The following is a 12,322-nucleotide window of genomic DNA, read 5'->3' on the forward strand; positions in this document are numbered from 1 at the left end:
AATCGATGCTCAACACTGAAACACCAACGCCTTCCAACACTTTCCCCCTCGCTGTAAATAAATCGAAATATTTTCATCCATTTTCTAGCGAAAATAATTGAAAATTGAGCGAACATCCCGCAGCCAAAACCGGATCCGCTGGTGGCCCGGGCCCAGCGGCAAAGTCGTGTGCAATGGCAGGAGCCAGTGGACGCTGGCTGAAGCGCATTTGAACAGCCAAAACGGCCAACCAAAATAATAGATGCCAAAAATTTGCATAAAAAGTGAGGCGATTAAAATGCAGAAAATGTACGCATCGTTGTTGCTGGCAACCTTGACATTCTGCACGCTGGTGCTGCGATCGGATCAGGCACACCCCCCGCCGGCGGTGCCATGCGATCGCAGCCGGAAGGTGTTCACGGAGCCCTACGGCGACATCTCCGATGGCCCGTCCGGCTTCAATTACACCCAGGACTCGCACTGCGAGTGGCTCATCAAGGCGCGCAACGACAGCCAGTTCATCACGCTGACCTTCCACAGCATGGGCACCGAGTGCTCCTACGACTACATCTACGTCTACGACGGCGACTCCTTCAACTCGACCCTGCTGGGCAGCTTCAGCGGGCGGACGCAGCCCCAGCGACTGGTGGCCCGGAGCGGGAGTGTAAGTACATTTCAAGGCTTAGACTCTTTTCATCTGTCATTATTCAAGAATAGAGGCTCAATTGGATCGTAACGAAAATATACACCTTTCATTTGAATAAGAGTCCTGCACAAAAGCTTTTTCCTTAGTATGTTTAAAAACGAATTTATGTTTTAGAAGGCTGTTTGACGGTTTGAAACAACTAAACGTGTACTTAAAAGTTCCTATTTCTTTTATCTTAACAAAGTGTTCAAGTAGATAATATATGAAATATAATATATATGGTTTTTGATTAGATTTCCAATATAGAACATAGTATGTTTCATATAATCAAATAGTCCTGAGAAACCTATAGATTTTTTGGACCATTGCTTTATAGGAAATATAAACTCTTTAACAACAATAGCAAACTTGCTTATATCCAGCAAACAATCCGTTTTTTATGTAGATGTTGATGTAATAAATCAATAAATAAAGAAATTAACAACTTAGTACGTTCTTAAAGCAATAAACACTAAAACTCAACCTATCCACAGATTTACTGCCTATATCTCCTCTACTTGCTCCCTTCTCATAGTTGACCTTTACCCCACAGATGCTCATCCTGATGTACAGCGACACAAACTACGTGCTGGATGGCTTCCGCGCCTCCTACTACATATCAAACTGTCTGAATAACTGCCACAACCATGGAAAGTGTGTGGGCCACCAGTGCGTGTGCCACGGCGAGTGGGTGGGGCCCGACTGCGAGGACGAGGCCTGTCCGCAGCGCTGTGGCGAGAGCCAAGGACGAGGTCGCTGCCAGAAGAGCATCTGCCACTGCTCGCGAGGATTCAGCGGCCGGCTATGCGATCTGAGTGACCATCCGGCCGGCAGCAGCTGGCGCTGGCTGGCCACCGACGCGGAGGGCATGACGCCACGAGCTGCCCATACCGCCGTTTACATGGAAGACGAGGATGCTCTCTACGTTTTCGGCGGCTACGACCTAAACAACGTTATAAGCACGCTTCAGGTAAAGTTTATTCATTAATTGCAAAGCTCTTTCTAAATAATATTCAATTTTTTGATAAAGACAATGTTTTAAGCATTAGATTCAATTTTAATTTTGCATTTTCTCTTTTAGATTTATCGTTTCAGCACCAGCCAGTGGGAGGATGAATGGGGAATTGCACTGCAGAGTCGCCGTCACTTCTACCACCCGCAAAAGATCGATCACACGTTGCTTAAGGCCGTGCTTCAGCACAAGAACGAGGACGAAGCGAAGCTCTGGGGTCTCAACAGCGACGTGAGCTTCTTTCGGAACATTCTGTACACATTGGCGGAGTCCAATCTCCACCAGCGTCGCACACGCTCCTCACTGCCCTTGACCATCGTGAATGCCAACTCGACTGACGAAGAGCTGAATGAGTATCTGGAGGACATTCTGGAGGAGGTTACTGACCACAAGCCCCATGGACGCTATGGCCATGCAGCGGATCGAGTGCCCGGCGGTTTCGTGATCTACGGTGGCAAACATGCCAATGGCAGTTTCTACAGTGATCTCTGGCAGTACAACAACACGGAAAGCGGCGGCAAGTGGAAACAGATGGCCATCAGGTCGGAGTTGAAGCCGCCGGCTTTGGCCAGGCATACGCTGAATACCGCTGGAGCGTATCTCTATATATTCGGTGGTAGTCTGGAGACGGGAGAGTTCTCATCCAGTGTTTACCGCATACCCCTCCCCCTCTCCGAGGATTCGCAGTGGGAATTGGTGCAACCAAGAGGAGGAAAGACGTTGGACGTTCGTCTGGCAGCGCATTCGACGGTCTATTACAAGGCAACCAATTCACTAATCGTTTTTGGTGGAATCATGACGAGTTTGGCCCGCTTCTCCAAGCTCTCGGATCGAATTTACGCCTTTCAGCTGGACCAGATGCACTGGACGGAGATTTTATACCCACGAACAGCGCTAAGGGACACCAACATACCCAGGGAGCGAGCATTTCACACGGCCACCATCTCGGGCAACTACATGGTGGTCTTTGGTGGCTATACGCACCGTCACAACAAGGACGAGATTTGCTACGACAACCAGATGTACTGGTACCATCTCAGCTGCCACATTTGGATCAATCAGGTGGTTTCCGCCGAGGACAGTCTGTACCCGAAGCCACAGGGTGTTTTCGCCCAAGCGGCTGCACTGCGTCGCAATCACACGCTGCTGATTGTGGGCGGCTACCATGGAAACGTGAATGCGGATCTTTTTGCCTACGAACTGCCGCAGGTGTTGCGGGTGGAGAACACGCTTTACAATCCGGAGGTTTCCTGCAGACTGCACGCCTCGCACACCGCTTGTCTGTCGAATCCGGAGTGCGGCTGGTGCTCAGCAGATAGTAGCTGCTATGGCCGCACCATCGGAGCGAATTGTACCACCAATCTGCAGACCACAAGGTGTCCCGGAATATGTCCCTCCCTGGGCGATTGCCATTCCTGCTTGGTTCACGGATCTCAATGGGGCAAGTCGTCGGGAAACAAAGCTGCATTTTCGGTGGCCAGCAAACTGGGATTAAACGAGTGCACGTGGTGTGTGCAGAATGCAAAATGCCACCATCGGGACGACAACTATGGGATATGTGGCGATAGTTCAGGCTGGTGGGGCGACAAAGGCACCGAGATTCGAAGACCTTCGCTCTGCACCAGCACCGATCGACGGCCGGGACTCACGTACATCAAGTACCACTTCCCGATTAACTTCACCATGCCGGATTACGTGGGTATTGTGAATGCCACCATGGTGGACTTCGCCTCACCGCCGTTCACCACCTACTTTGAGCACAAACTCGAGGGCGAGATGCTGGCCAGGCTGGTGGGTTTCGTGCGGCCGCAACATCAGTGGAACAACTCGGCCATCCAGGTCTGCACCAGCTACTCATCCGCCGTGCTGCGCGCTGGCCTGGGCCTTTACCTCGACGAGCTGGTCAACGTAACCACGCAGAGCTCCAACCAGAGCTACTGCAGCAACGTCCAGCTGCCCACCACAGAGCAGCCCTTCACCATCGATTTCCAGGTGCGTACAGTGATCAAAGATGGTATAGTTAAAATAAATATCTGGCTATTTAGTCTTTCATTATATATTTTATATTTCACTTAATTGAAAATCACAAGATTTAGATAATATTAAAGTATTTAAACTCGTTAATAAAACATTAGTTTAAAAATAATAATACTACTTTAAAAGTTGTATATTTCTATATTTTAAATAATTAAAATGAAAATCAAAGCGAATTATACATATCTAAATTGACTATGAAATAACTAAAAATCAAAACAAATAATATATAAATTGACTACGAATTGGATTGACTATGTTTTTTAACAGTGTAGGAATAAACATTTATAAATAATTGTAGTTTTGGCAGCCATACTATCTCTGGATAGATAATCTTGATTTTAAAAGTAGGTAGAAACTTCATTCTTTCTTAACTAAATTGTTATCTCCAAATCCTCTCCAGGCTCGTCGTCGAATCGGAGGCAACGGAATCTACAATGCCTATCAGAAGACCAAGATGGAGCTGCAGCACCTGCACAATGGCCAGCTAAACGCCTTCACCTTCGAGTACCTGGAGCCGTACTACTCCGGCAAGTGCACCCAGTACTCGAACTGCCTGCACTGTCTCACGGATGCCTCCTGTGCCTGGTGTCCCCTGACCAGCGTGTGCCACCTGCGATCCGTCAACGAGACGGAGGTGTGCAGGAAGGAGTCTCCGGAGGCATTCCATTGGTCCTATTTGATCAGCCAGCCCAGTCAGTGCTCGAACTGCACCAACTACGTGAGCTGCGAGGCGTGCGCCAGCAGTGGCGAGTGCGAGTGGTGGACGGAGGACGCACGTTGCGGCCGCATTGGCAAGTCCAACAGCAGTGTGCGGGCGGTGGAGCAGTGTCCAAGGTCGTGCCGGGAACGCCATGGCTGCCAGGAGTGTCTCGGCGAGCGGGGACGATGCGTTTGGTGCGAGGCCAGTGCCCAGTGCTTCAGTTTCTCCGTCTACACAAGTGAGTATCAGTTTGGAATGTGTCGCGAGTGGATGGACCAGGTGGTGAGTCGCCAGCCGCAAGAACTGACGGATCAGAAGCTCCAGCAGCAGCAACAGCAGCCGCATTACCTACAGCAGCAGTGCAAGTCCTGCGAGCAGCACCGCAACTGCTCCTCCTGTCTGCGAACCCTGAGCTGTGGCTGGTGCTTCGATCGCGACAATCCCATCGAGGGCATCTGCATGCAGGGCGACTTCAGCTACAGTGCCGGCAACTGCTCACTGGCCCTGAACAGTTCGCGGCATCACGATGCCGAATGGGCGTACGCCCAGTGTCCGGATGTCGACGAGTGTGGACTGGGCCTGCACGACTGCCACAAGGAGGCCAAGTGCACCAACACCCAGGGTAGCTACAATTGCCACTGCCGCCGCGGGTACGTGGGCGATGGCAAGTTCAGCTGCGTGAGGACCTGCTATGAACTGTGCCAGAATGGCAACTGCTCGGGACCGCCGGACTACACCTGTCGCTGTGCATTGGGCTGGACCGGAGCCGATTGTGGTCTGAGTTGTGGCTGCAACAACCATTCGACGTGCCACGAGCGACTGGGGAAATGTGACCTGTGCCAGGATTGGTCGGAGGGTGAGAAATGCGAGAGATGTCGTCAGGGGAGCTATGGGAATGCCACCGCTCCGCATGGATGTCTGCCGTGCGAGTGCAACGGACATGGCCACCAGGATCTGGGCGTGTGTAATGTGAGTAACGGCGAATGCTACTGCAAGGACAACACGCAGGGAGTCAACTGTGACTTGTGCGCCCCCGGCTACTATGGTGACCCGAGGAGCGGCGGTAAATGCTACTACCAATGCGAATCCAGGGGCATTCTGACCAACATTGGCACGAGTGCCATTGGCTCGTACCAGTCGTATCGATCGCCCTGGGGCGCCAGCCTGGAGGTGAAGGAGTGCCTGTGGATACTGCAACCGAAGACGCTGCAGGCGGACAAGTCGCTCCTCCAGCTGGACTTCCAGTGGCAGAGCCTGGCCATGGACTGTGACGAGAACGCGGTGTACATCTACGACAGTCTGCCGGATCTGACCGGAGCCACGCAGCAGAATCAATTGCTGGCCGTGGTCTGTGCCCCCTACAGCTCGGCCAGGATCATCGAGGCCCGCTCCAGCCACGTCACGGTCCACTACAAACAGGGCAGTGAGCGGCGACACTTCGGATTCAATGCCCTCTACTCCGTGATGAACTGTGTGGCCGGCAGTTGTCTGCCGCCCCACATCTGCGATGCCCAGCAGCGGTGCGTTTGCCCCGCCGGATATGTGGGCGCCAACTGCGAGATTGAGATCTGTCCGAGCAACTGCAACGCCAAGAGGATGCAGGGCTTCTGCGACACGGAGTACGGCCGGTGTATCTGCAGCAATGCCAACTATGCGGGCGCCGATTGCGGCACTCTGGTGCAGCGCAACCACCTGGTAATGACGGAGCTCTTCAACACCCAGCTGCTGAGCGAAAGTCTGGAGCACTTAAGAAAGACCATACCACGATTTGGACACTCGGTGAATGCGGATCGTCGGGGATCCCTTTGGATGTTTGGCGGATACTCGCCCAACCACGGACCACTCAACGATTTTCGGCAATTCGACACGAAGAACAGCACCTGGCTGCAGGTCACAGTGGAATCGTCCACCCCCGAGGATCGCATGCCGCTTGGCCGATACTTCCACGCCTCCGAGATCTACGTGAAAAAGCAAATCATCTATATTTATGGTGGAATCGGTGCCAATTCGCAGCTGCTCAATGACTTTTGGATGTTTTCCATACAAAATCAGCGCTGGAGTCAGATCAAGATTGAGGTGGTACCGAGTGGAGCTGACTATCAGGTATGATTATAATAAACTAAATTAAATAAAGGGGTTAATATTTACTATATTTATTTCTACTTACAGGCTGATGTTCCGCCACCCTTAGCCGGCCATACTCTCACCCATTTGCGTTACCAGGAGCACGAGTCGCTAATTCTCCTCGGCGGGTTGACACTGAACAAGTCGCGACCTCTCGAATTGTGGGAGTTCAATCTGGACACGGGTCGCTGGCAGCAACTGGCGGCTGTGGGTGCCCGAATGCCAGTGCTTTATGGCCACACGGCTGTCTACCATCCAGAGACGAACAGTGTCTACCTGTTTGGAGGCTTCTCCACGGAGCCGCAGAGCAGTCTGTATGCACTGGACCTGCAGAAGCTGAGCTGGACGGAACTGCCCAGTTTCAGGGAACTGAACGCACCGGCATCGCTGCTGCCCAGGGCTCGCTATTTCCACTCGGCCGTGAGCACGGAGCACTACATGATCCTGTACGGCGGACGGACGCAGCCCTTCAATGGAACGGATGTGCTGATTGCCTATGTGTACGCCTGCAATCAATGGGTGCGACTGACTGAGGACGTGGAGCTCATAGGTCGTGTGCCGGCCTCCAGTTACGCCGAGGACATGGCCATCGATCCGGATACGGGTGTGATCTTCGTCATCGGCGGCTGGGATGGTAGCTCGACGCACAGTCACGTGACCAGAATAGCATTGCCGGATGACATTTGCCAGCTGTGGAGCAGCGGGAAGCACCAGTGCCGGCACTACATGGGCTGCAGCTACTGCACCATCCAGAACACCTATAGCTACAGCAGCCACTGTTTCAGCCATGGCCGGACTCCGTGCGCCAATCCCAATGGCACGAAGGTGGTCAACAATGGGGCTGCCTGCGATGACGAGTGGATGGCGAGTAGGAACTGCTCCAGCTTCGCCACCTGCGGCGCCTGTCTGGCCGCCTGGCCAACGCACCAGGAGGTGGCTCCCGTGTGTCAGTGGTGCGATGAGTGCGGCATTCGGGGCAGGTGCGTGCCCGCCGGCGTGGACTGCGGCTGGCGGAGTGCCTGGTGCAACAAGGAGCTGAGTGTGGGCGTTCTGGGCCTGTGCCCGCTGCCGCAATGCTACCAACTGAGCTGCGAGAGCTGCATGCTGCAGCCGCAATGCAACTGGGCCCGCAACGAACTGGGCACCGTGGAGTGCATTGCCAAGGAGCTGGTGGAAAAGAATCAATACCGACTGGTCGAGAGCTGCCCGCCGCCCTGCCACACGCACGAAAACTGCAGCCAGTGCCTGAGCCAAACTCCCGCCCAGGATCGCCAGGAGTGCAAGTGGTCCACCATGCTCAACTTGTGCCTGACGCCCAGTTCCCAGCCGCTGTTTTGCGCCGGTGGCGTTTGCGGTTTGGTCCTGGAGGCCAGCGAACTGGAACGCTGCCCGGAACCGTGTCACGTGTACACACAGTGCTCCAGCTGCTTGGAGCACGCCCACTGCGGGTGGTGTGCCCGTGAGGGACACAACGGCGATGGGATCTGCACGGAGGGAGCATTGGAGCACAAGCAGGAACATCCGTCTGGCTCGACTTGCGATCTGATCTATGCCAGCTGGCGAAATGACTCACACTTAACGCATGCGGATGTGGTGTCGTGGCACTATGTCCAGTGTCCGGCGGAGAACGAGTGCATCAATGGGCATCACAACTGCGACGCCGTGTCGGAGCAGTGCATCGACCTGGACACGGCGGTGGGCTACAAGTGCGTCTGCGCCCAGGGATATCGCGAGGAGCAGGGTGCCTGCCTGCCCGTCTGCAGTCAGGGATGCGTGCGCGGCAACTGCGTGAGTCCGGACCAGTGCCAGTGCGACTTTGGCTATGTGGGCGCCAATTGCAGCATCCAGTGTCTGTGCAATGGCCATTCCAACTGTGAGTCCAGCAGCCGGCTGGACATTTGCCTCAAGTGCCACAACAACACGATGGGCGAGCAGTGCGAGAAGTGTCAGCCGCTCTTCGTGGGCAATCCCCGCGAGGGTCATGCCTGCCAGCCGTGCCTGGACTATTGCCATGGGCACAGTGACGTTTGTGTGGCCTACGATGCCGATCCCGCCGTTTTCAACATGACCCGTTCCGAACTGGAAAGGATTCTGCCCGAGGGTCCGGCCTACAATGCCACTTGCCTCAGTTGCGGCAATCACACGGACGGGGATCGCTGCGATAGCTGCCTCACTGGCTACTTCCGCGGCAGCGAGGATCTGCACAAGGAGTGCCGGCCCTGCCAGTGCCATGGACATGGAAACATCTGCGATCCGGTCACCGGCGAGAAGTGCAACTGCGCCAACAACACCGAAAGCGATGCCACCTGCACGGCCGGCGGTGGCAAGAACTCGGCGCAGCTCTGCTGGATGGTGCAGTGCTCCAAGTGCCGCGACTCCTATGCCGGCAATCCCACGGATGGCCACCAGTGCTACAAGCAGATAACCGTCGAGTCGCGAATGTGCTTCGATGCCAAGCCCATTGGTAAGTGTTATTTCACTTAAAATATGGGGTAAAATTAAAGGGTTACAAGCAGTTGCAAAATAAAACCATTTTCTGGAATTTTTATACGAATTTTTATAAAAAAAAAGTTTAAAAGTAATTATTTTAATATTTTTTAATTAAAAAATATAATTTAAATATTTAAAAAAAAAAGATGTTCATTTTATGATTTTGTTTTTCTGTGACCAAAATTATAGAACTGGATCATTTGATCATTTTTGACAAATTGTTTAACAATTTAATGTTATTCTCGATTTTCGTAAAAAAAACATATCAGAAACATATGTTATCAGAAATCCTTATAGTATTAATTAGTTTCCAAAAGTCTTTTGGTCACCAAGTTTAAGAATTCCATATCGTTACAAATTTGAAGTTAGCACACTAGACTGTTATGATATGTTTGTTTCATTTAAATGTTTATTTCTTAAAAAAAAAACGATTTCGCTCGTCGGAGTTATTGCACTAGGGTTTATTGCATCCACTTAAACTTAATATTAATTTTAAAGATTCCTTACCTTTCGATTAAATCTCATTTTATTTAAAGAAATTATTTCAATTAACCCAACTTAAACAAAAAAATTAAGCAAAATTAAAAAAATTAAACAATGCAAAAATGAAAGACTTGTTAGCCTTAAACCCTAATCCAAATGGCATTGTCGAATATTATTTCCATCTACTTCACCACAGAGGAGTGCAAATCGAAGCCAGCTGCCCTGAAGCCCGGCCAAACGGTGTTCTTTGTGATCCAGCCACGCTTCATGAATGTGGACATTCGCATCATAATCGACGTAACGCAAGGCGAGCTGGATGTTTTCATGTCGCCGCAGGACGACTCCTTTATTGTGGAGACGAACGAGACGACCGGCTACCACGAGATCTTCCTGGACAATCGATACAATTGGGGACCGAAGATGAAGCGCGAGCATCCACTTAATGTGGCCCTGCCCAGACACGATAATGCCACGATCCAGAAGCTATTTTCCCCCGAGCGTCGCATTGGCGGCGGCGGCCTGGGAGGAGGTGGAGGCGAGAGAATCGGAGCCAACACCTACTATGTGCCGCAGCTGCAGGACTGCAAGAGCCATGGCGGTCACAACTTCATAGTGAGGGATCAGCACGCCAAGGATCTGAGTACACATGTAACGCTCAACCATTGCAACACATTGTTGCGCCTGTTCGGGCTCAAGAATCGTTTGGTGCTCACCCTGCCGCAACATGCCCACAATCTGAGTGCCACCCGGTTCTTTATCGCTCTGCGGGCAAGCTCCGGACCGGAGCCCAGCTATGGATCCGTGGTGTTCCGCCAGGATCAACTGCACATCGATCTGTTTGTGTTCTTCTCGGTGTTCTTCTCCTGCTTTTTCCTCTTCCTCGCCGTCTGCGTGATCGTGTGGAAGGTGAAGCAGGCAGCGGACCTGAGAAGGGCCAGAAGGCAGCATGTGGTGGAGATGCTGCACCTGGCCAAGCGTCCCTTCGCCCAGATCTTCCTGGCCTCGGGCAGCCTGGACGTGGACAGTCCGCAGCCAACGTCCTCCTCCACCTCGTCCTCCTCCTCCTCCTCGGCCCGTGCCATGCGACAGCGCGCCCGGCAAGCACTCCTCCTGCAGGAGCAGTCCACTGGCGAATCCCATCCCGTTATGCATCATCCCACCAGTCGCCGCCAGCAGAGTTCGCGCATCATGATGGTGGCCATCGAGCCGACGTTTGACAATTTGGCGGCTGTGGGCACGGTGTTCATTAGCCTGCCGGGTCGCTCGCGAGCTCCGTTGAGCATTGCGTTGGGATCCACCCTCATTTCCTACTCCCGACAATATCCCCTGAATGGCCGGCACTTTATGCGCGCCCAACGCGTTCAGAATGTGGCCCATCACCCGGCTTAAACCGCAATCTCTGTCAGCAAACAGAACAAACTAGTTGTTTAGTCAGCGTCAGTGTCTAAAAGAAGAACCTAGTGAATTATCCGTGCATGTGCACGTATGAAGTACGTAAAGACATTCGTTTAGATATCGGTATCGGTGTATATGAATAGTGTAGGTAATTTTTGTACATAACGTTTAGATAACGCAAATAACAAATACTATGTGTATATAAATATGCAAACAAACAAAGAAAAAAAAACAAAAAGAGGTGTTAAAGGATATCGTCTATATATATATAAAGTTTATACCTATCAAACGATAAACATACAGGAAATGGATAAATATTAGTTTTAAGCATATTATATAGAGGAATATTGGGTCTCGAATCTGCAACAGGATATTTAAAAGCATTCACATAATTTAAACACAGAACAAATTTTCGGACTGATTTATATGAAATTTCATTGGGCGGCTAGTACGTAGCGATAATTTAATATAGTTAAAAGTTTAAAGGCAAAGATAACCAAGTGAAAAGTAAAGAAGTGAGGTCAAAGTACGCATACAGCAGAGGGAATTTGATATACAGTAAAGTACATTTAAGAATGTCAATTTTTTCGATAAACCGAATGTCGCACAAGAACATTTAAAAGCCATATGGAAACAAAAAAGAAAAACAGACAAACAAACAAAGAAATCCAGATATACGTATTATTATAGAATACTGAATGTGTCATAGCAATTAGGCGTTTGTTATGCCAAACTTAAGTGGATGTCATTATCAGTCTCAGTCGCTCAAATAGGTTTCTTTCTAGATATGTATGTACGTACGATATGATTTCTATTCTCGCGTACCTAGTATATTTGTATTGTATAAAGTATTACGATATTCCTTCCCTGTTGGTGGCCAGCATTTGCTCAATTAGTTCGTTAGCTCTCTACTGCGCACTCTTACGCACCTGTGTACCTATACTATTTTAAGAACAAACAACTATTTTTATGTACAATCCAGTTTTTCACACACTCGTTATGTTGAACACAAAAACAAAAGCTCTCAGACACAAATGCGGTTGGAGATTTGGAAATTTTTGAAATACTTTCAATATTTTCCTCCAGCTGCGCGCACATCGCAAACGAACAAAATCCTACAGAATCTTTCCTAACTCTACAGTACACTAATCTCAGTAACCAAAAGGTTGTATGAAAATTCACACTATAATCGATTTAGTTTTAAATTCCCTCCTTATATGTGGTACTACTTTTGTATATTATGAGTTTACAAAATTAGCTAAATTTTTAGAACTGATGTATTTTTAGAAACTAATCGAATCGTCCTCGTCCCATTTTGCAATATATTTATAATTCTTATTTTTTTATTATTTGTAATTGTTTTTGCAATAAAGATGAACCTATGGTACATAAACATAGATCGACCGACTTTCATTTT

At 50.2% G+C, this 12,322-nt stretch overlaps 1 protein-coding gene across 1 annotated transcript; it reads left to right on the top strand.

Annotated features, from left to right (window-relative positions):
- Nucleotides 1-16: 16 nt before the first annotated feature.
- Nucleotides 17-12,302, top strand: LOC108138814 (multiple epidermal growth factor-like domains protein 8). Its single transcript, XM_017261310.2, has 6 exons — nucleotides 17-643; nucleotides 1,218-1,634; nucleotides 1,746-3,668; nucleotides 4,114-6,516; nucleotides 6,583-9,001; nucleotides 9,707-12,302. Exons 1-6 carry the CDS (start codon nucleotides 242-244, stop codon nucleotides 10,897-10,899), a joined length of 8,757 nt encoding a protein of 2,918 aa, XP_017116799.1. The 5' UTR covers nucleotides 17-241; the 3' UTR covers nucleotides 10,900-12,302.
- The last annotated feature ends 20 nt before the right edge of the window (nucleotides 12,303-12,322 follow it).

Source organism: Drosophila elegans, unplaced genomic scaffold (genome assembly GCF_018152505.1).
Source record: "Drosophila elegans isolate 14027-0461.03 unplaced genomic scaffold, ASM1815250v1 contig_814, whole genome shotgun sequence".
NCBI classification, from domain to species: Eukaryota; Metazoa; Arthropoda; class Insecta; order Diptera; family Drosophilidae; genus Drosophila; species Drosophila elegans.